General features: G+C 40.1%; 1 protein-coding gene across 1 annotated transcript in view; it reads right to left on the reverse strand.

Moving 5' to 3' along the window:
- Positions 1-24242, reverse strand: part of mdn1 (midasin AAA ATPase 1) — a 62411-nt gene extending 38169 nt beyond the window's left edge. The window contains exons 1-31 of the mRNA XM_044329506.1: positions 23738-24242; positions 23231-23457; positions 22316-22540; positions 20680-20787; positions 19775-19967; positions 19488-19697; positions 19182-19313; positions 18935-19038; positions 17426-17540; positions 16975-17159; positions 14846-14927; positions 14557-14652; positions 14203-14315; positions 12563-12711; positions 12390-12450; positions 11706-11917; positions 11508-11611; positions 11242-11386; positions 10140-10236; positions 9868-9981; positions 8335-8482; positions 8118-8225; positions 6641-6792; positions 5471-5649; positions 3854-4062; positions 2722-2868; positions 1849-1990; positions 1625-1759; positions 1342-1480; positions 561-693; positions 117-247 (exon numbers count right to left, since the gene is read on the reverse strand). Coding sequence (XP_044185441.1) covers positions 117-247; positions 561-693; positions 1342-1480; positions 1625-1759; positions 1849-1990; positions 2722-2868; positions 3854-4062; positions 5471-5649; positions 6641-6792; positions 8118-8225; positions 8335-8482; positions 9868-9981; positions 10140-10236; positions 11242-11386; positions 11508-11611; positions 11706-11917; positions 12390-12450; positions 12563-12711; positions 14203-14315; positions 14557-14652; positions 14846-14927; positions 16975-17159; positions 17426-17540; positions 18935-19038; positions 19182-19313; positions 19488-19697; positions 19775-19967; positions 20680-20787; positions 22316-22540; positions 23231-23457; positions 23738-23833 — 4391 coding nt within the window. The 5' untranslated portion in view covers positions 23834-24242. The remainder of the gene's footprint in view (positions 1-116; positions 248-560; positions 694-1341; positions 1481-1624; positions 1760-1848; positions 1991-2721; positions 2869-3853; positions 4063-5470; positions 5650-6640; positions 6793-8117; positions 8226-8334; positions 8483-9867; positions 9982-10139; positions 10237-11241; positions 11387-11507; positions 11612-11705; positions 11918-12389; positions 12451-12562; positions 12712-14202; positions 14316-14556; positions 14653-14845; positions 14928-16974; positions 17160-17425; positions 17541-18934; positions 19039-19181; positions 19314-19487; positions 19698-19774; positions 19968-20679; positions 20788-22315; positions 22541-23230; positions 23458-23737) is intronic.
- Positions 24243-25052: the final 810 nt, after the last annotated feature.

Below are 25052 nucleotides of genomic sequence, written 5' to 3' on the forward strand. Positions count from 1 at the left end.
GGATATTCCCAAATTCAAATGTCCATATGAATCATTTTCAGCCACAGAACATACAGCTGGTGTCAATTGAAAAACAATGTGCATATATATATGTGTGTGTGTGTGCGTGTGTCTACCTGTTGAGTCTCTCCAGCACAGAGTCGTCTGCCAGGGAGATCTCATCCATGAGGAACACTCCTCCCTCTTTCATGGCCAGCACCAGAGGACCATCAAGCCACTGAAACAGCCTGCAGTCCTCCCCGTCAGCCTGCAGCCACACACAGCAAGGACGCGGTCAAACTCTGCTTTACTTGTTTTTCAAGGAGTCCATTTTACAGACTCACTTTGTCTTTTTTCTTTTCAATTTAATGACACTGTCCTTTGCCTTCTCTCTATTATAAATATGATTTAATTATATTTTTAAGTTATAAGTTCCAGGAGTAAAAAAGAAGGATTTACTGTTATGTATCTTACTTCTGCCAACTAAAAAAAAAAAAAAAAAAGAAACCTCTGGGTGAGATTCTGCTCCTGTGTCTTTGTTATAGATTTAACCCTCCAACCAACCACAGACTCTGCAGTACCTGATGTGTGTGTCTGACGGGTCGCAGTCCTCCCAGGAAGTCAGACGTCTCCATGTGGAGGTGACAGTTGACTGAGAAAAATTTCTGTCCAGCCAAAGCAGCAAAGAGCTGGCAGATTGTAGTCTTTCCACATCTGGTGAGGGAACAGGACAAAAGAGTTTAGAATGATTAACATACATACTTATTAAGTTCTTAAAACTCTATACTTAACTGCAGGAGGCAATATCACACACAAGCAAAGAGCAAAGCCAAATCTGCTGAATTTGACCAGTGAGTTCTGTTCTGCACTGACTAGATAGAAATTAGACATCTGTTTCTGTAGTATTTCATAAGTTTCAGGCCGAGCATTCAGAGGATTGGACTCTTGAAAATGTGTTTTTACTGTTTGTCTTGTTGCTGGTTTAATACTGTTGTGTTGTGTTAAAGGGCTAGGACATATGGAATGGAAACTGCAAACAGAAACTACAAATCTCAACACTTGAGCCCCTTTAACTTTTTCACATTTTCGCACTCTGCACATGGTATTTCTTACGCTCTTCTTCCTACTACTACTTCCAGCCGTTTCTTGCTTTCATTTAAAAAAATAACTACAAACAAACATCTGTCTAGCACTCTTTCTCATACACTTTTTCCTGGTCAGCTACTTGAGAATTTGTACCACAGCTCTTTTGACCATGTCCATTTTACTCTTAGAATCTGAGATGACCTGATGAAATAAATGTTATATATATCTTCTTAAAGACAGAATGAAGTGGGCCTGGCTGCGACATTTGAATCTCACCCAGTGTCTCCTACGAGCAGGACAGACTCGCCGAATCGAAGCGCCCGTCCTACCAGCACAGCTAATCTCCTCATGCCGTGTGTCCACACCACATGGCGAAACTCCTCTGGAACTCCAGCGATGCTGTCGATGAAGGGACCTGCCGATCAGAACATAAAGCCAACATTATACTGTATTCATCAGACATGCTGGATGGCTCTATTCTCTCCTTTCATTGTTTGGGATTTCACTTGGATTCAAGTTAAAGTTAAAGTTGATTCAAGTGTTGTAAAGCTCCACTCACTGAACTGGCTGGTGACCTGTTTCTGAGAGAACAGGTTTTTAGGGTTCACCGTCCTCTTGAAGTGTTTCTCCAGGATGGACAGGATGGTGGCCTCTTCCTCCGGCTTCCTCACACGTCCTGCCAACAGCATGTACCCTAACGAAGAGGACAACAGCTTCGTTTAGGCTTTCAGAGGAACACGGGTGTCTGTCTGTGATTTAACAGAGATGTCTGACAAGCCTCACCGTCATCAGCCAAATGCTGCAGCCAGTCCTGAGAGGCCTCCATCTGCTCCTCCAGCCTGTAGCGGTCTGCCCAGCGGAAAAGATCTCTGAGGGTGATGAAGCCGTGTTTCCCCGCAAACACGGAAGATCCCCTGCGTAGGGACTGGAGGAGGAAAACACATTCCACACATGCAGTCAGGATCGCCCCAAAAAGAGGTAGGTAACAACAACAAGTAAGGTATTCCTCTCAGCCTCATCTACATCAATAAACACACACCTCCTCCTGACAGTCATAACTTAGTCAAACCTGAACACGCAGACATGATTGTTAGATTCAGTGTAACTTACAGTTTTACAAGGCTGTAAAAATCTCCAATGTTCTGATCACAATAAAGGTCCAAAAATCCAGTCAGTTTAGAAAAAGACACTCCTCATAACCATCTTATAATCATCATTTTTTAAGTTTTGTTCAGTGTCACAGTAATCAAGTGACAGTGGCCTGAACATCTGTGCTCACAGTACAAACAGGAAGTGCTAATAGTTCATTCAGCAGGACTTTCCATGCTAAGGCTCAGAATGTTCTATCAACATGGCTTTTACATTGCTGGAACTCTTCTCTATCCACTCATATACTTTACAGATATTTACCCCGTGTTGAAAACAATACATTTTACTGTTTTAAATCATGTATAGTACACTCACATGCAACATGGTGGTATTTCTGAGTAGCCCATATTAGTCTGAAAACAACAATAAACGCCATGCCTGGCTAAGACATGTAGTGACTCTACTGAGATTGACTGAAAGATTGCAAAACAAGTAAAATAAGTCCAGGGTTCAAAGGGTTACAACAATCTGGCCAATATTCAACAACATACAAGAGTGCACAGTTACCTGAAGGTCTTGCATGACCTTGACCAGCTTGGTGCAGTAGGATGGAGGCAGGCTGCATCTCTGGTGGAGGATGGTCTCCAGCTCTCCACTGGGCAGCTCATCAAAGTGCAGCTCCACAAAGCGGTTCCTGAAAGCCCTGGACAGCACCTAGGGGATGGATGGAGATCACTTAGTAAATTTAGTTTGACAGGTAGAATTAGCTAAATATAATGCAGTCAAACAAAACATTCCCACACTGAATACTACCTTTATGAAGCCTATCACCATGTCCTATGATCATCATGCTTTAAATAGTCAAGCTCTCATCTTTCTGCTTATGTAAATGAAAATGATTTTTTTATGTGACTCTGTTAGATGTGCTGTTGGGTTTTTTGAATTTCAGAAATGCTACATGAGATGTATATTTAATATATCTATTTTGATAAATATAGTTTTTATCAAACCATTATAATATGGTATGATTACCATGAGAAATTCATACCAACTAAAATTATTGAAATAAATACTCTACAAAGCAGGCTTATGCAAAATTAGATTGGCAACAAAGCTTTCTCTGTTTTGACTCTCCCTTAAGTCAGCACTGTCAAGAAGGTTTGCTGTTGGTTAACAGAAGTAATTTGCACAGCAACTTTACACAAGAGATTCACATGGAGTCACAGATGGTGGCGATTCCATTAAAATGAATTGATTTCCTTGTGAAATTTTGCAGTTTTACATGCTGACCTGACCTGAGCTGTAAGAGCTTTACCAGTAGTTTGTCCAGTGGATGGTGCTGTAGGAAAGTTCATGGGATCATTAAAATTTCTATCCCCAAGAGGATGAAATTCCACAGCAATCTGTCTGTACTATTTTAATGTTTCTTGTGCATGAGAATTGAATTTGACTTGATGTTGGTCACCAGTAGGAGTCACCAAAAAATTGAGATTCATCCTCTTGGGACCATTTCATGCACATCTGGCCAGTAGTTATGAGGGTATCTCCATCTGAACCTACGTGATGGACCAAAGTCACCCACTGACATCATCAACCTTAACAAGGAACAAAAGCTGTCAGCGCTGTCCTGAACCTGAAGAGAACCACACTGAAACCATGCCATCAGACAAATCTCTATCCGACTGAATGAATGGAATACCTTTCTACCACCGTAGAGACCAGGGGGATTCTGGGTAGCAAACAACATGAATCTGGGGTGAGCCTTGATGACTTCCTGTGTCTCGGCCACAAAGAGCTCCCTATTGTCATCCAGCAGTCTGTTGAGAGCCTCCAGGACGTCCGTGGGGGCGAGGTTCAGCTCATCCAGAATGATCCAGTAGCCTTTTCTCATGGCGTCGATCAGAACGCCTGCAGCAGATACACAAACAAGCGACATATTAGTCTGGGGTGATGCCAGAGTTCAATAGCAGACGGGGACTAACAGTGAGTGAGTGGCTTCAGATGAGTGGAATACATTGTGTATATTTATATTCAGTGCAATTAACTGTATGTATGCTTGACTACAGAGTGTATTTATGTAACTGTAAGTGATTAAAAATCAGAAAATAAAAAATCAAAATACCCAAAGATTTACTATAAAAAAGAAATTGAGTTTGTCAGATTTTGAATGCAAAAATGTGCTTTTCGCTCACCTTCTTTCCAAGACTCATTCTAGAGACATAAGTATTGTGTCTGACTCTATTCACAGTCCCTTCCTAAATCTAAATCATAAATGATAATTATTCAGTAATTTTGTTACTGTCAATAAATCCCATTAAAAGAGACCAAACCAACAATGTATTCGTTTGTCTCTCAACTCTTTCTGACTTCCTTTCCCAGTCTGGGGCTCTCAGCACCGAGCCTACTGGTTCCTACTGAAGACATAGATCATTAAAAAACGGCCCACAAATATATCGTTTCATTTTTTATAAAGGCTCAATAATTTCCTACGACAGCTGGTCACTGTAGTTTATAACAAACATGACTCAAACAGGAGGAAACAGTGCATTTGTTGGGGATTATGTTCAGCAGAATTAATCCACATTTGGTGTTCTAGTGAGTATTTATGGCAGCAGGACAGTATGTGTGGGATTGAGTCAAAATAAATCACAGTGTGTGTGTTCATGGTGATGAAGGAACCCAGTGACTGGGCCGTAGCCAGGATTTTAGAAATAATGAGGTCCAACCTGCAACTGGGGGATTTCTCCATGTTGAATCCCCAACCTGTCGTGTCATTCTGATTGTATTGTTTTAATTACACTTGTATGTTCCTGGGTTTCTCTACATGATCATATAAAAGCTGATTTCTGAGCTTTCTTTGCTCTGCCAGAAAACATACTGGTGGGATAATTTGTACATCAGACAGGTGACAAATTAAAGGAAAAGCCAAAATAAAGTGTTTTTGGGCCACCACTTGCTGTCAGAACAGCTTCAGTGTGCCTTGGCATTGAAGTCTCTGAACTCTACTGGAGGGATGAACACCATTCTTATTAAAGATATTCCCTCATTTGCTGTTTTGATGATGGTGGTGGAGAACACTGGCTAACACCTCAGTCCAAAATCTCCCATTGGTGTTCAACTGGGTTGAGATCTGGTGGTAACAATGTTTTCCTTCTTATATTTGAATATTCTCATTGTTACTCTTAATATTGCTTTGATTTTATTTAATTCACCTATAAATAAAAGGTTGAGATATCATACATCTATGTCTAAATGTGAAACAGATGCCTAACGATGTGTAAGTTCTTCTAAAACAGCTTAGCATGAGAACTCGTACCCTCTTTGAACATCAGCTTGCCCCTGTCGTCTGATGAGTAGCAGCCGATGTACTCCTGGATATCAGTGTGCTCGTGGTTGTTGATTCTAACACACTGGTTCCCCGTGGCTGCAGCCAGCCAGTGGATCAGGCTGGTCTTCCCCACAGACGTCTCTCCCTGGATCAGCACCGGGTGAGTCCTGTAAGGATGAAACATTGAGAGAGAGAGAGAGAGAGAGAGAGAGAGTGATGAGAGGGTAGACTATTGATTTGTCATCAGCTCAATGTCGTGTTATGTTGTAACCTGAGTTTACCAAAATAACCTAAAGGCCTATTGAGTGGTGGGGAGGGACGGTTGAGTCATACAGCAGCCAGCGTTGACAATAATAAGACCAGAACGTCTCTATATTCATGACACTGGGTGTCAAAACCGAGCACAATGAGAAACACTGTTTTCCCCTTAATGTTTGTGACCAGAATCCTGAAACATGTATTTAAATACTAAACAAATAAAAAAATCAATTGAGGCAGCTCACGCAATGCAAGAATTCAATGACAATCCAATCACCCCTTACTACTGTTACTGACCTCAGCAGCCATGTTTACATTGAGACAACTGCAGGCAGCAGGGAGAGCATGTATGTGGTGGATATTCCTGTCCACATACTTTTATTTTATTATTATTTTTATTTTTGCTCTGGGACTAGTTTTCATGTTTTGGGCCCCTTAGTTCTAATAAAGGGTACTAACTTCAGTCAGTGATTTTAGACATTGTGTTCTTCCAACTTCGTGTCATCAGTTTGTGTTTGTCTCTTTCCTGTTTTGAGATGACATCCCTGCATCCAGCCAGCTCCATGAAGTGGAACATAGTCTGTGAGCCAAACCTTATCACCCAGCATCAGTGCTGGACCTCACTAATGCTCTAAAATCTCTATCGATATCTATTTAAGATTTCAGGAGGTCAACTCAGAAGCCGTACAGATGCATAAAAGCAAACGGCTTCCTGTCTGGCAGGTCACTCACTGCAGGGCTATTCAGTTCAACCGCATTTGTTTTTGTGATGCACTCGTTCCTAAAGGGACAGAGTTAGCTCTGACTAAATCAACGTCTGGACATTTATAGATGAGCCCATTGATTTGGGGGGAAATCGTGGGGCAGGGATGGGGTCAGGCTGGGCAACAGCTTTCCTACCCTGCAGACACCACTCTGGCGAGGTCGCGCAGGTTGAGCTTGACTGAGGCGGTGAGGATATAGCTGGGGTCCAGAGCTGGCTCCATCTCCCCCTGGGACACCCAGTAGCCTTCCACCTCCACGCAGAGCCGGCCCGAGGGCGCCGGGATAGCCTGAAAGAAACGTAACAAGAGGGTCATGAAATTACTTACACATCTGAGTTTCAACTGCATTGTTAATAGGTGTTTGTTTTTTTTAACATCAGCACAGCATACATATACAACAGGTGACTTCAACAAAATACCACTGTTGAAGCTCATATTAGTCAAACCATAAATATTACCATGTTTTTTCCTAAATCCTTAAGTTAAGACAAACACATTTTATTGATATTGCTAAAAAAAAAAAAGCAAACAACAAAAAACCCACAAAATATTCTCGTCTCACCTTCATCTACATTATCATCTAACTCTTGACTTGGAAAAGGAACAATTCCACAAACAAACTTTTATCAGCAAAAAAAACTGTATTTATACATAATGATGTAAATATACATACAGTATATAGCATGTATACTCACTATTACTAATAATAATCATCATAAATGGCTCACTGAATCTTCTCTTATTGTAAATTATATATGAATATATTTCTTAAATACAAGTATAGGAAAGCAAATAATGGCTAATAATATGCTAATAACAGCACAAACAAATAAAGGCTGGTTGTACTATAGGTCAGGTAAAAACCTGTACTCTATAATAAACAGTAAAGAGTCACATCATACTCGCCTCTCTCTGCAGAAATGCTGTTTTCATTCACTCTTTTTTCACAGTTGGTTGTACTTTGTTATTGCTGTTTAGCTACTATCAATGAAACTCAACACTTCCTGTTAATGGGCCTACCATGGGAGACGGCAATTATGTCCTTTGAGCCAAATTTGAGACTCTTAATGTGAGAACAAAGTAGGGAGTTTGCACATATTCTAACTGCTAAAAAAATGTATTTGACTGGAAAAGCAATGTTTTGATCTGAAAAACTCTGAGTGAAAAAAGTCATTGCCTTATTCAGGTAAATATTTTTGGGGAGATAAAATCCTGTGTGCAGACACTCTGCTTTGTTCTTTGATTGAATATTTTGTCCTGCACACGTCTACATCTGCCTCTTTGTTCAGGTGTTAATTATGAAAAAGGACGTGTGAAGTGTCAAGGGAGCGGAAGGGACTGCAAACAATGTGCGCATGAAAACAGTATTTCACTTCTATTAATAGAGACAATTAAAATAGAGCAGAACCAGAGCAGCAGAGTGGTGAGTATGACATGTTGTACTGATAGAAAAGGCTCAGAACACTATTTGAGATTGTTACTGATTTTAAAGGTTTGATATTTTTACAGTTCAAATGCAAAATATCCACACATCCATTTGGAACCATGCAGAACTTATTATAAAACATGACAGCACTTATAGTGGGAAGAAGCCAACTGTCAGGATGTCTTACGTGTTTGAGACACTTGGTGTTCCCTATCAGGATGTGCTGACACACCAGTTTCTGGACCAGAGGATGGGAGCTTCTGTCCAGCTGAGTCAGGAAGCTCAGGCAGAAACCCTGTAAACACCGAGCAGAGAGACTCAAAAACAGTGAAATGATCCAAACTTCGTTCAGCTACTGGCAAGTCTCAATACAGCCAGTGGATTATTTCTTTATAGCTTCCTACCTCATAGAGCGAGCGCTGCACACTGTTGCAGGGGTTTGCTGCCACGTACTTCAGTGCCCTGCAGAGAGTACGCAGGCTATAGTGTGGTCTGTGGCCTGTTCCATCCACCAGGTGGGAGTTGGCCTCCTTCCTTACTGCCAGGTAAAAACTGCACACAAACACAACCATTACAGAGACATCGAGTAGTGATTCAACACACACATTTTGAAAAATGCAACAAAGTAGGCATGAAGAAGGAGGGACAGGCATGAGGTTTGTGTTTGGGTTGGCTTGGTAAGAAGAGGACTGGCACTGACACAACAAGCCAGCTTAACAGAACTAGTCCTGACAAATACTGACTGCTGTGTTGCCTCATGTTTTGTAAAGTTGCACAAAGATTATTATTACTACAAGCAATATTATGTTTGTATACTATTATTATGATTTATTGTGTTAGAAGATATTTTTGGTAGTTGTTATCTGTCTATTATGTCGTTTGTATCTTTAGTTTGTTTCTTATCTGTTGTGTAGCTCTATCTGTCTGGTCTTGTGTCTTACTTGTGTAACAGTAATAAAAAAAAATAAAGAACACACTGCAAAGATGACAGCAGACTGACAGCTGAACATCTCGTCATATGCTGAGAATACAAATGATGTATCAGGGGGAAAAAAAATACCTCAGCAATTGGGTGAATCACTGATTCATCAACAGGCTGAAGCTTTCTCTCAACAACAGCTGCTGCCATTGATTCAACTTGCTGAATTGGGTGAACGGCTGCTGATAATCGCTGACTGGAGCCAGTGTGGTGCTAAACACACTGAAAAAATGTAGGTGGAGAGACATCCTGGTGGCCTCAGCTGCCTAAACTGAGCTCTATCACAATATCCCTACTTCTAGTCCTTCCTCACTTTCCCCTCATCTCTCTACTGTACACTATCAAATAAAGAAAAAAGTCTTTTAAATCACTTCTTAAAATGTACCTTTTTTTAAAAATCCTTGTATTAATCGTAGCTCATTTTTCCAGTTCCACAATGTTTTATGTTTTTTATCTGTTTATAATATAATGTTCATTATATTTCTTATATCATATTATATTGAGTATTTTATTCTCTATACCTTTAATTGCTAGATATCATTTAATTATGGTGGAGACTGTTTTTAATTTGTGTTTTTTCTTTGTGAAAAACTTTGTAAAGCAAGTTGTAATGCTTTTTTAAAAAAAGAAAGCTTTTTAAAAAGTTTGAAAAAAAAGCTGCTATATAAATAAAGTTTATTACTATTATTATTATAAAACTATTAACAGCAACAACAGTGTTCACTGGCTCATAGTTGCTGCTCCAACTGCATTTCCAACAGCTCATTCCAAGCAGTGGATGACCGGTTGTGCCAGGCTTGGTGAGACAGATAATAAACTGACTTTTTTGTCTATAGTCAACAGCTACATAATGTTGACTACACAATCCTGCACAAGGCCCATGACTTTACAGCAGTGTAACAGTCAAACTCCGTTGGGGAAATGGTTGCTTTAGTGACAACATTATGTTCAGTCTAACCTTATGATGCCACTGATGATGTTCCTGTGTGGATTCAAGCATTTGAGGTAGTCTGAAACCAGAATACGCAGATCTCCCTCATTCTCCAGCTCCTCCACATACAGCTCAGTAAACCTGGCAGACACACACACACAGAGAACAGGTTTATACATCAAACATGTCACATTTCTTTATAATATCACTGTTTAAATGTTTCTAATGAAGGGACAGCTGCAGAATTACTATTGCTCATGAGAAAAATTTCCCTTCACTTTCATCTCTGCCCTCCTCACCTGTTCCTGAGGCCCAGAGGCAGGTTCCTCTTCCCCACATCAGTAGCTGGATTCATGCAGGCAAAGAGCCGGAAGTCTGGGTGGCGGATCAGGGGCTCTGTGATCAAAAAACACAACGATATCAGCAACAGTCCCAAGAATATATAAAAAAAATGCTATGGATAAATACGACAAACTGTGAATACAGCATGTACGTATACAAAGTTTTCAGGTGATTCTGTAGGACATTCACTGTGAGCTTTTAAATCCCACATTGTGATACATACATAATGGTGTGAATTGCTTAAGCTTTTCAATTTGATGCGTCATTCAGTAGTTTCGGTAGTTTCGAGAGACATTTTTGTTTTTGACTGTTTTTAACAACTGAACTACTGAATTTCCAATTGAGTAACTATTAGTCAGCATTGTATATATGTTAGAGACATGTGTGATAGTGAGTTATCCTCAGACATTCTTTATTCTTGTAAATCTGCAAATACATTTAGCAGTAAAGATACTGATGATTTTAGTTTGAGGACTAGAACCAGCTGCTGCCTCTTAATTATTATTACAGTATGTTACGTTATGTTATATATACACATACCAATCCCTAATCAGAATCTTCAAGGTCAACAGTTTAGACTGAAGCTTTAAATATGTGATCACTCCACATGAAACAGCTTTTTATTAATACACATGACCTAAAATTAAGACAAATCTCCACCCAGTTACACTGCAGTTCAGTGCACTTGCTGGGCAACTGCTCACTGTTTCCATTGTTGTTGGGTTTGCAGTTAGATCATTTTCGATTTTGATCATTTTGAGACTGTAAAACAAAGCTGTTTAAGTTATAGTCTGCCATACTGTTTACTGTACTGATTTGTTTACAGTGACTTCACAACAGAATGACGTTCTGTCAGTCAAATCAAATCAGTGGCTCCTTGTCTGATGATGACAATTATCAACAAACGGGGCAGATCTATAGGGGAGCACAGGAAATCTCCTGGTTTCTCTGTTTCTCTCATGTGTGTGTTTGCCAGAAATATACCAGCACTGTTTCTGGTACAATGACCAGCACATATAAGATATCACATTGTCAGTGAATGATGACGGTGGTCCTCACCAGTGTCTCCACGGTCGAGCAGCACCAGAGACCCGGCGCTGCCCTCCAGCAGTCCACTCAGACACTCCAGAGTCTCCGCTGCCGCCAGGTTGATCTCATCCAGCAGGATCCAGTGGCCCTTCTTCACTGCCTGGGCTAATGTTCCCTACAGAGGAACACACACACACACACGTTAGAGCTGCTCCACCAAGGCTACAGCTGGGGTCATACACTCCTGTGTATCAGTGTGTGTGATGGTGAGGTTAAGGATCTGTTTAGGGCTTTACCTCTACAAAAGCAAAGACCATGGCTGTCTCACAGGCTCGGATCTGCTGCTGGGTCTGACTCAGTTTTCCCGCCAGCGCCTCCCACTGCTCCTGCAGCAAGGCAGCTGCACAAACACGCGGGAAAATATCAGTCTGTCATTGTGCTACAGCAGACGCTATAATAACTGTTATCAGTGATTGCTCTTTCTAGTACAATACCATTTGATTTCTCTTGCAGCTCCTGAGTGAGCGCAGACTTGCAGACGTGGTCCATGAGTTTGAGCAGATCCTGCCAGCGTTTCCCCCTGAAGCAGGTCTGCACATGACCCAGGAAGGTCAGGTTCTGCTTCCTCGAGTACGTCTGGGAGAAAAGGTCTTCAAAGGCCTCCCGCAGGGGGAGCAGGATCTGCTTGTGGTCTACTGGCTTGTACCTGCAAAAGACAAAAAAATGACAGTTTCAAACACCACCAAGGATACACACCATCCTTTGAGCCAGTCCTAAATATGCCAGGTTGTCTTGACGTGTACTTCAAGCACCCCCTCTGCCTTTTATTTTAACAATGCTATCAAATTGACAGATGATATTGGGTAATTTCTAGCGGTCTAGCAGCTCCAGGTTACATTAGCCGCTACTAGCAAGTTGAGCTGCATTGTGGGTAACGTAGGCGCCAGGCTCTAACAAGAAAGAAGAATGTGTGAAATAAAAAAGATGATATCTCCCTTTTTTTAAAAACCTCCATCATGAGTCTGATGATGTTATAGAGTACGAAGCTAAATTTGAGGAGTACTCTTAATAATCTGAGGGCCAAATAAGTGAAAAAAACTGAGCTGCTGTTCTTTTGGCACAATTTGAGGTAACAAACTTGATGAGAAGCAGCCTTGGCTGTGCTCACTGTCACTCACCCTCCGAGCAGGTCAGCAGTGTCGCTCTGCTGGTTCATGTTCACAACTCGTAACCTGTGACCTGGAAGAAACAGACCCAGCTCAACTTTATTTCTACAGACAAAAAGGAATATCTGAATCAAGACTGGTGATTAGGTTCCTCTGTCTGTGTTGACTTGTAAAGCCAGTCTCACCTGTGACTCTGGCCAGGTGTTGGACAGTGGAGGTCTTTCCAGTTCCCGTCTCTCCCACTAGGAGAACAGGCTCCCCCTTGCCCACACACACTGCCAGCTGTTCCAGCAGCACAGCAGCAGGTCGTGTGGCAGCAAACGTCTGGTTATCCCTGTTCATGGAGAAAACAAAAAAAAAAAAAACACATTTAATGACTACACACAGGGTTGTATACTTCGTAGATATTTATTTGTAGATACTGGTGAGTCCCCTCAACCATAATATACTGGAACATGTTTGAACAAGATACCAGTAGTCCTGTCACCTCTCACACACCATACCATCACACCAAGACAGTCAACAACATACCTTCACTACTCACACACAAGCCCTACTCTGTTGTTGTTTGGACTTTGTTTGCAATGTCTTTGCTAAGTTTGAATTGTTTCAGTGTTATTCTATGTCTACCTCTGTTTATTCACCTATTGTGTTTATGTCCTGTTATGTTCACCAATTAAAAAAAAAAACGTTAAGAGCATGCTGAATGGCCTAATAATATGCTACCAACTGTTTGAATGAATCCTATTTTATTTTTCCAATTTATTAAAGATTATTTTTCTATAGCAGTTGACAGAGGCCATGTGTTGCAATTATCTTAAAAATCCTTTAAGACATAATCATCTCCAGAAACGTATCCACAAAAGACAAAAGGTTGCTTTCACAAGATAATGGGATAATTATCTTTTTTTTTTACACAAGAAAACAAAAGGCTGTTAGCATGAAAATTATCCACAGACCTCACTGTAAAGAGTTTTCATATGAAGTACTTTATAGCAAAGAAACAGTCCGTGTGAAAACTGTTCACTATAGAGCCCAGGTCATGAAAGATCACATTTTTATTCGCACACAAGATTGTTGAATATACATAACGCTGAACAGCATTGAATGCGGCCACAAATAGCAAATACGAAATAACGTTGAATGCTAAAACCTAGCATAGCAGTAAACAAGTGGAGAGGTCAAAAAGCAATATCTAAAGTTAGCTCAAATTAGCTAACATTAGCCACCACAAGCTACTAGTCTTACCAGACCAAGTAAGGCTGCGGCAGTAAAACCCCTTAATTGAGAAAAAATGTGTTCAATTGCTTATGAATAGAAGTTTTCATCTGTGAAGGGCAGTGCACATAGAAAGAGTTTTTGATGTCACCCAACTGCCCCTCTCAGAGAACAGATACGCTTCCATTTTTTACAAATCTAACAATCCACAGACAGACACACGTGTCAAATTATCTAAAAGATCAAATATCTATACACTTTATTATTACACCCTCAGATTAATGTGTGTGTGACCACCTTCATACTGCACACACTCATCTCAGTTCTTCACACATTTCACGTTGTTTTCAGTGCAAAGTTTGACACTCATTCATATTGGCTTTAGGAGAGAATCAATATGGATATTTGGGCATGTCCTGATGGCCGAGCCATTAGATGGCTTTGTTTACCATAATGTAGTTTGAAATCAATTCAATGTTTATGCAATTTACCAGCAGGGGCTTTATTTGGGTCTATCAGTTAGTGAATGTTGGCACAGTAACTGGTAGATGCATATATGGTGTAAACAGAGGTCAAAGGGGGCGGATGGGCAGGATGTCCTACTTACACACTCAGCTGCACCGCTTCCGTCTGCTTTCGACCCAGAGTCACTCTGCCCACCGAGGCCTCCAGCTCGGTCAGCGAGATGCCAGGCTGATACATCTGGCAGAAGTGCTGGGCCTGGAGGAGAACAGGAGCCAGCAGTCAGAATCACAATATGTTTTTTGTTTAAAATGTACCTCATCATGAAAGTGGAGAAACATTCATCACAGCAATTCATAACTTAAAAGGGGCTGAAATTGTCATCAAGTACGGAATCACATTAATGTCAAAAATACAATCAATCAATGCTTTACAAGTGGTGCTTTGAACAAAAGTGTTGTTTTGTCCCTCAATAAGACTGATCAATGCCAATCAATACCTTCTCTTTGGAGATATTGAGCTTGCTTCCAATGATCTCAGCCATTCGCAGTCGACTCTCAGGATGAGACAGCATTGCCGTGAAACAGTCAAGAGCCTGACAGAGAGAAACACCATGAAAAGGCTTCAAGTTAATGAAAATAACAAATTGCATCACCACAGCTTGTCTATTTGTGATGTTTACACTCTTTGTTAAAGCAAAAACAGAGCTGAGCAGTGCTAAACTACGTCAGCTGTGTGGGAAAGATATTTAAATCGTTATTGGTTTGCTTTTTCAGAAACCTACTAACCTCTTGGAAGACATGTTGTGCTGTGGCTGAGGAGGTGCCGTCGAAGTTGACACTGATTCGCTCACACCATTTCAGTAAGTCTCTGTGAAGTGTGAAGGCAGACATGTCAAAAAAAAACATGATTGGAGACTTTTGAGCATGCAGGGATACAATAAAATGGACCTCTCAGATGTGGAAGACTTGGATTAAATGATGATGATGAGCTTGGTGAGAAAAGTTATCAATAGTTTTGGTACAGGCTTATATTATTAAACAGCAATACAATAAGTAAAGAGAGGTAAACATGACTGTGAACCTATGTACGAATCTTGTTCAATAAAATAAAACCTGATGACCTAGACCAGCAACGAGCAGTGCAGGCTGAGCTATGAAGTTAATTACATTGACCCATGAAAAGCATCTGTACTATTGAAGTGCAGAGCATGGAAACTACAAACACATTGATTTATGAGTCTTCACCAACACTCCTTCTATGGATCCCACTGAAAGCACATGGAAAATTCAAAAAGCACCAAGGCAGATGGGTAATGACGCTAAGTGAGGAGGTGTTTATAAAACTGTTACCTAATGAGGACGCCCTGGACTGACCAGTAGAATCTGTGATTCAAGCCCAGCGTCCAGAGGACAATCCGATCAATAATCTATTGAACACAGCAGCAGCTAGTGGAAAGCTAATTAAAGCGGTGGAGGCTGCCGCTGCAGACTGGCTGGTAGTTTTGATTGGGGGGATATCTGACAGATGTGAGGCCAAGGGGGCAAAAGCTTTCTATGTTTGCTATGTTTGCCAGGTTCATGGAAGTGACATGTGGTCCTGTATATCTCAGTAGACTTGGGATATGGAAGATATTCAGTCACATGGTCAGTTTGCCAGAAAATGTGTCAATTAGTTGATTTCCTCCCATAAACTGACTGACTGTAAAGCATTTCCAGCACTTTGATGGGAAATTAAACTGTTTAAAAACTTAAGTCAAAAAGGTACAAGACTGACATCATGAAGATTTAGGAGGAACAGATCAATACGAGTCCCAGAGTGAACAGCAGTGAGAAATATCCAATCATTAAGCTTTTTTTCTGTCACTCAGATGGTAGGAAGTTAGAGGTTGAGTTGGTAGAATTAATACATTCAGCAATTTGAATCAATTCACTTCTAGATTAGTTCTGGTTTTGGATCAATTACACAATTAGAGCCTTTTTTAGACATGGACTAGTTTTGAGCCAATCATGATCCAGTATGCAACTTACACAAGTGTGATGTGGAAACTTGAAGCCTCCAGAGCACAAACACTGAGAATGGACTTTACAGTGAAGAAGGAGACATCTTGTGTCCAGCAGTTATTCTTTTAAAATGAACAATATTTACATATTCAGAGATTCTGGATTTTTCAATGAGGGAGAAAAGGTAGATGTCATTTTAAGAGTTTCTAGGTAATAAGGTTATTGAATTTTTTTGTGAAAAAAACATATCAGACACAAATGATCCATTTTTAAGTTGTTCTATATGTCTTAAAACATGTAATGTAACTGCTCCCAACTGCTACTGCAGCTTCTGTATCAACTTCTAAATGTTGTCGGAGGTTACAAAACAATAAGCCCCAAAAAATCTAACAAAAAAACATGGCAATTTAGTCTGCTTATACAGCTATTATAAATCACTCACTTATGTTCATCATAAAAAAGTCTTCAATTGAGGCAGAAAACTGCAGAGCATCTATAGAACTACACTACAGTACTGCACTGTTGTTTAGACCAACGTTTTGTTCAAATGTAATATGTTCTATCTTATGAAATTACAACTGTTTCTACTTGATATTAAGTTGTTATTAGGATGACATTTGGATCAATTTGTGTGATGATTATTGACCAACCTGTGGCCCACTCTTTTCATGTAGCTCACAACAAGAACATGCTTAGATTTGCTAACAGCATCTTTTCTGACTCCTTGCATGTTTTAAACAGGCAGGAAGTAAGACAAAGAGCATCTGGTGAACCAGCTAATGCTAGCGCCATGCTAACAGAAAACTAAAAGAGATTTTAATGTTTTGTAAAGTAAAAACAAATTCTCAAGTCAAACTAATTGAAACATGAAGAAAAGGACAAAAGAAAGACGCCCGTAATGAGCAGGGCCTCACCTCAGTGACAGCGCTCTGCCCTCCAGAGATGTGGTTTTGTCCTCAGACTTGTGCTGCTGGCTGTCATCAGGGCTCGGGAGGCTGTTTGCATCCGTGTCAGAGTGTCTCTCTCCAGTCAGCTGGCAGTAGATATCCAGGAGACGGTCTGTCACCACCGTCAGCCTCGGATACCTGCTGATGAGCACCTACACGCACAGAGACAGGGTGAGCTCCGAATACATGAGGGAACCTCCGTAATTACCGGAATGCTGTATAGTCATTGCAGCAGTTTATGTTTAAGGCTTTTTGTCATTTCTATTTTAGAACAAATAGATTATTAAAGACAATTATGGCAGTATAAAAAAAAAACACACAGACTTTCTTAAATCCCTCACTATCACATCAAATAATAGAAATTATCTTAAAAACACAGACATGGTTTAAATATTCCATATTTCATCTCAACACTCACCTTCTTCAGCTCTTCTCTTGTCATGTTGCCCATTTGCAGCTTGGTCCAGTACTTGTCCAGCAGCACTGCATGAGAGTTCTGTGGTTTGTGCCAACTGCCACCACTGCAGTACATCCTGCCAAACACAAGCATGACTCACTGTTACTCCTTCCTTATGTCCGACAACTTCAGTAAGTTTTTATTCTTCCAGTTCGTGGGGAGGTGTGTGTTTGTGAGGTTTCATCATAATGCGTAAATGACAACCCGTAATTGGTAGGTAAGGCTAGGCCTACATGTTAAGCTCCATATTTGAGTTTCATTCACAAATATGTCATCCAAAGTGCCACAGTTATGCTGTCAAAAATCAAAAACTTTTAATCAAAAAAAAATTATAAGAGTCAGTGGTGCAAGAGTAGAACTGCTACAGATCCGAGAGTCGAGTGACCCTAAACTCTCGGGTCGCTACCACCATGTTTCTACAGTAGCCCAGAACGGACAAACCAAACACTGGGTCTAGAGAGGGTCTTTCGTGTTTTTCACGAGTTTCACGGCCACTGTAGGTTCTCCTGCACACTTGGAAGAGGAGGGGGTATTCCGTTGATTGCAATCTGCAACCTCATCGCTAGATGCCACTAAATCCTACACACTGCACCTTTAAAGCAAAGTGGTCTATGACTTAGATGGAACGCAGTCAAAGGGATCATAAAGAGAGAATATTACAGAGTATGCTCACCTGGCCAACGACCTGCATAAAGACTCAGGGACAGCTGTCATAGTGAGAACTTTCCCAGCAACTAATGCTGCACTAAACTGTAGAAGTTGTAAAACTCATGCCAGTAAAATCTTAAAAATCTGTTTTGCAGCCTCTCAGTAAATTGGCAGGCCATTATATGGTAAACATAATATAAGTTTATATTTTAAGTTTATTTATTTGTTGATTTCAGTGACAAACTCCAGATTTATTCAGATCAAGTCAAAGTGTTTTCCTTCTGTCCAGAAAGGCAGACTATCTGTGCATAACTTGTACCACAAGTCTGGACCACTTGTAAATTTCGTCTGTAGCCAATACTAAATACTAAATACAAGAAAACCAGTGAGCAAATATGATTGTATGAGAGGTTTTTGCATAAAGCCAGTTGAATCTAGACTACAAAGAGTTGTTGGAGTGAGATTAGGCAGGCAGTGTGATGCAGCAGCAGGAGGCTTTTCACAACCAGAAGAGACACTTTTGCCTTTACATGAGGACAACACATTGAAAACCTAGTTTGCTTTAAGAATAGTCCTTAACAGTGCAAGAAGATCAGAGAGGCCAAATAATGTTGCATTTAGAACTGGGACGTGCATGTAATCTAAAAATCAAGAACAGAACGTATGTTTATATAAATGTTCCAAAGACAAATCCAGCCCTGCCAAAACCTGCTAATATTCACGTCACTACAGTCACTACAGCATCTAAACACTCTGGATGGAAAACTAGGACAGCCAAACTGCTGTTGCATAACTACATTTATAGTGTACGGATAATCTTACCTCCTTGTTGCAAAGAACTGAAATCCAGGAGCAACATCAATGCAATCCTCCCGTCCAGGAATCATCAACTTTTTGTTCTCCATCAAAGGCAGTAGCACAGATACCTAAAAAACAACAGCAGATTGGTTTGAGGCAGTGACATAATGTCAAAACAGGACTAATATTAAGAATGTTTAGTACTAAAAAACATTGTTTATCAGGAATCTAATCAGAAAATGAAGTATACAGAGTATGTGTTCTAACTCACCACATCCAGCGGTGCATGGTCTATGTCTTCCAGCAGGATCCACTGGCCTTTAGATACAGCTTGTGTCAGTGTACCTGGCTGCCATACAAACTTTCCTGGTATGTCAGTACAACGGTACATCCCCAGCAGCATCTGTGAAACAAAACACAACACATTCACAGATTTTAAGCCTCGGTTTTGCTCCCACTGAATGTTAAAGATCCCCTCCAACATGTATTAAGACATATAAAAATACTCCACTTGGAACAATTGGCTATCTAACATGTCAGTCCAAAATCTGCCATAGGAGATTCCATCTTCTCTCACCTTACTGTCAGTTTGATCCCCCAATTGGACCTTGAGAATCTCTGTAGCTTTTGTATGTCCAGTAACAGCAGCCATAAATTCCACCAGGGCGGTTTTACCACATCCAATAGGACCCTCAAGGAGCACAGGCTTCTGGGAAGCCACAGCCAGTGCCAGCCTTCTCAGATTACGGCAGGTTGAGTCGACCAGCACCAGATCCTTTTGGTTCATCTACCAAGAGAAATCAACATGAAGACTAAGCAGATCAACAGCAGACTATTTTGTGTGACGAATCAAGGGGTATGTACCTGTTCAGTCTGTCTAGGAATGATCCTGGGTAGAACAACACCGCACACTGCCACAACATTCTGAGACAGGTCCTCTGATACCACCTGGCCTCTGGTAAACTTATTAGCCTTCTCTTGGCGCCACATCACAGAGCCCTGATTGGCTAATACCAGGGCTTTTTCTACCTCCAGCTGCTGAGTTTCTTCCAAAGCTCTAAACAAGGAACAAAGAGAAAGTCAAGAAACGCAGCTTAGAAAGTATCATTTGTAGAACTGCAACAATAAGTTGATTAATTGCTTGACAGAAAATTAATTGGCAACGATGAAAATAATTGTTTCAGTCATTTTTTAAGCAACAGTGCCAAATATTTGCTGGTTTCAGCTCCTCAAGTGTGATGATTTAATGCTTCTTTGTCATAGATGACTGTAAAGGGAATATGATGTTTTTTCCGTTATTGGTTGGCCAATATAAGACTCTGGGAAATTTTTCACTTTTTCAAAACAATTTATCAATTAATCATGAAAATAATCTGCAGATTAATCAATAATGAAAATAATCGTTAGTTGCAGCCCTAATGATTTTAACATCATTTTATGAATTACAGTCAGGTGAAGGCAAACAATGCCTTTTGGTTCTCTACCAATTTCAAGCAATCAAAACCAGTGTAAAAACATGTAAAAACTCAAATTTTCTTCTAATTCATGAAAAATGAGGATCTGAACTGAATTGCATCCATTCCTCCAAACAGAAATAAACCAAAAATGTATATAATCATACATATAATAATATTAATTTCACAAATTAACACACTGAGCTGTTTTAGCCATTATTACTTTCATGTATCAATGGCAGCATTTAAACTAAAGATTTTAGGTAATCCCTGGATTTGACAATAAATAAAGAAAGAAAAAATAAAGGTACATACTTAATTTTCATGTGCAGGATCTCATCACTTGTCAGCACCTTCCTCAGAAAGATTGTTTTCTGATTATCAGTCATATGAGACACAAGTGCTAAACAATGGGCAGTGTACCTGTAAGAGACAACGGGAAAATACAGTATGTTCAACTCGTTAGACAAACACGCAGAAAGTAAAAATGTTGTATAAAAAGCTGTAGCAGCAAATGAATACAACAGTATTAACATTGTTGTAACAGCTGAATGGAAGCTAAATAAAACACGAAGACACATACGCGAGGATAAATATTAATACTTTGTCTGTGACATCACCCATAGGATGCTGACGGGATGTTTTGAAGTATAACTTTTGATTTACTGCTCGCTGACATCCTGGTGTTAATGGAGCCAGAAGACGAGACAAACATTCCTCTCTGAAATGTGAAATTATCTACTGACAACCTGTGTAAGGGAAGGTTCAGTGGTGTAATTTAAGACACAGGCTGTGGTGGTAAATTGCTTGAGAAAAGTTGCTGCTTATGTGAGCTCTTTTTTTTCCTTTTGCAGAAATTAGCCAAAATTTATTTATTCCACAAGTTCAGTGTTGTAGGGTACAACATTTTTTCAGTTTTCTCAGTCACTTCAGTACAGTAAGAAATGTTACTGGAGCCAGCATCTAGTGGCCATCAGAGGAACTACACCTTAAGACAAGTATTTCATTTAATGGATAAGCCAAAAACAGACATTCCTCTGTGGGCATTTTATCTATCATTTTATTTCTATAAACTGTTTCTTACATTGATTTTCTATAGAATCTACTATACAACAATATATATTGATACTGTGATATAAATTACATATAAAGATATGTATAGGATTTTATACAAATCGCTGAGTGAAGTCTTCTTGAACTACAACTTGCAGTGATTTGAAGTATAAACTTGTGCCAGAGGAAAGGTGATTTTGCATGTTTTAGCCTATTTACTATAAATCAGTATTTACCACACTGGTGCTGACAATTTTCATAACTTAGGTTTGTGAACTGATGAATGTATTTTCCCAAACTTCCAACAAAGCATAAGCTGTAAAAATAAACCTGCAGACACTTGTTTGATATATCACATTATTTGGTATAGTGTTTATCAGATGTGTCAGAAACTAATCAGATACAAAATTTATTACAATGAACAGCATGCGAAAGCTACTGTTGCAGCTTATTGTTGCATGACGGATTGATTTGAAAAGTCAAACTATTATCTCTCTACTGGCTATATCTAATAAAAAGCATAAAATCACACCAAATTTTAGTAATATAAAAATAATATAAAATTGTAAACAATATAATTTAACATTTTAATTATGTAAAAAATAATATATTAAAACAAACAAAAAAGGAAAATCCAAAAAAGTATGGTATGCTTTGAACAGCAGTAATGTAAATGATTAATAGCAAACAGGCCAAGACATGCAAAGATACACATGTAGTCCTTTAATTTAGAAACAACTCTGGATGATTTGCTTAAAACATTATAGAACTGACCTACACTCACAGATCACTCAAGAATTACATTTGTGGACTGTCAACACTGACACCAGATGTGGGATGTGTTACACTATATGGCTCATGAGGCCTCTACAGGTGTAAAGAGGAAGCAGGTACATACCCTCGAACCATGACGTCGCTGGTGAGCAGCTGGGACACGCAGGGACTCCAGTCCCAGAGCATTCGAAACTTGGCACAGTCGCTCTGGAGGAAGCGGAGGGTGGCACCCATGAGGTCACGCAGCTTCATCCTCCTGGGGCCATAATGAACAGCTGATGACTCCTCACTGGTGAAGAAGAGCCTCTGAAACACTGGCGGGGCATCGTTGAAGTACCTTGCAGCAAACCTTATGGAGAGAAGTAGTAAATGAGTCAGGATGGATGTAGCCTGCTGAAATACTTGGTATTTAGAGTAGTTTTTGCCCCTTCCAAATCAGTTCTGTACTCAATCAGAAATGCAAGATGGCTTGAGGGTTTATCTATGTGCCCGGGTTTTGGTTTCTGAACAAGCACGATGGTACCAAACCTGGCAACCTCACTGTGATGACAAGATTTCAAGAAGCTGCACACAGTCACTGCACCCGGCTGATGTTCAATAAAGAGATAGTCCCAGAAAATAATTCCTCAAAATCCACAAACTGTGATGTTTACATTTGTATGCTAAGCTAGCCCAACCACATCCTGACTCCAACTCTGTATTTAACACACAAAAATGACACACATCTGCTCTCACACTCCACCATGTGTCAAACACTAGTTGTAATACCTTCATTATTCACATTTATATTGTGCTAACACTGTGAAAATAAACCTGTTTAATTTGTTTACTTGAAGGTGATAAGATACATGGGAGAAAGAGTGGTGGGAGATGGGAGGTGTCAAAAAGGGCCCATGTCTCATTTTTGCCCGAGGGGCCCCCAACTGAGTAAACCCAGCCATGTGTGCTGATGCAGCACCCTACATCAGCAGCAGCATCTTTACAGGCTAGGTAGAAGAGAGAGGACGTGTCCCATGCTCAGGATGAAGAGAACACTTACGCCTGTGCATCAGGGCTGATGCCGAGCAGTTTGCTGAGGGCCACACACAGGCGCTCATGGAGGTCATGGTTGATCCTGCCGCCAGCTTTCACCCTCTCTGCGTTCCGCTCCAGCAGGTCCAGGACCAGTGGGCGCAGGTGTCGTGCAATCAGCAAAGTATAATCCTTCTCTAACAGCAGCTGAGCCAAACACTCCAGGATACACTGCCTGTCCTGCTGGCTCCATATCTGAGGAGAGATCATGTGGCAAACAGGTCCCAATTTAAATTTCACATAAAAATCAAACATCAATCTATATTTCTTCAAAAATATTTACATCATATGGTCTAACATGACAGCAGCATAGATTTAACGACAAAATATACAGTAAAATGATGGCATCTGTACACATGTGAAGGGGGGGTTACAGCATGCTGCACACAGGATACATTTGGCATCACAGTGTGAAAATAAACAACTCTTAACACGTGATTTCATCCCATACAAGCCAGAAATCAACATATCTTACCTGTTTCGACAGATATTGGCTCAGTTCGTTGTGACTTTTGTCAACATGTCTGGATATGGTGCCCAGTGATGACAGGCTCAACTCTAAATTTTCCATCGTATCATGTGTCGCCTCTGCAGCAGCAGCGATCTACAGCCACAAGCAGCTCGGCGCGGTGTGTTAACAGCTCTGCTGGTTTATTGTTATTACAGCAGACTGCCAGGATCATCACGCGTCTGTCTGTCTGTCTGTCTGAGGTTGTATCACAACACACAAACACGTTCCCGTCACTGTGTTAGGTTAAAATCCTGTCCACATGTGAGGGAAGCACGAATCCTTCCGGGTCAGGTTGGAGTAAACCCCCCTCGTCCTCCTCCTTCCTCCTCAACTTTATTAACAACACAGTAATATTACAACACAAATAACAGTACAGAGAGTATTAGAGAAAAAATAAAATAAATTAATCACAAAAACACAAGCGGAAATAAAATTATACAATGTAAAAACATACATACACCGATTAAAAGAGAAAAATAAATAAATATAGTCCCAGTGAAACGGAAGTTAGAGCGTCTTTAGTTTCTGTACTGTGACGTATTTCCCAGTGAAACGTAATATCCGTCGCATTTGATTGGACCGCTAAAAGTGGGCGGGGCTTACGGAGTTAAACACAATACGGAGCTATAAAGGAGTATTGGTTCCACACATCTCCTCACCTGTTGCCAAATCAGGAGGACGTAAGAGAAATGAATGAATTAGACCTCAATAGCCACATTGTTTTAGTAATGAAAACAAAGGTTTTGCCCACTGATATCCAAACACACATCTCTCCCTATCTCAACAAACATTTGTTTTACAGGAAGAGAAAAGACAGGCATTTTGATGTAAAAATACTCTGATACCGATTTGTGAACATGTATTTGGCATGTATTTCTGGAGATAAATGAACAATTAACACAGGAACACAGGGCTAAAACTGGGAAAATGCATTTTTCATTTCACTGGGTCTTTAAAAAAGTGAATAAGCAATATTGCAAACCAATTTCATCTTTCAATGTGTCCACAATGTTGCTCAAGAGATGAGAAGTCTTTAAAGCTTTTTTGTTTTTAGATGCACCGCAGACAAAACCACAGAATGTCTGAGGTTCTACAACATTTTTGTCGTTTGGAATATGGTTTGGAAAATGGTTGTTTGCCCAAAAGACACAGCAATTTTATCGTTTTTTTTTTAAAATCAAAAATAAGACGTCTGTCATAGGTACCAATAAGGGAATTTGAGTCCAAATGTCACTTGAATGAGTACAGACAGAAATCATAATACATTTTAATAATTTAA

This window comes from Thunnus albacares, chromosome 16 (assembly GCF_914725855.1).
Source record: "Thunnus albacares chromosome 16, fThuAlb1.1, whole genome shotgun sequence".
NCBI lineage: Eukaryota > Metazoa > Chordata > Actinopteri > Scombriformes > Scombridae > Thunnus > Thunnus albacares.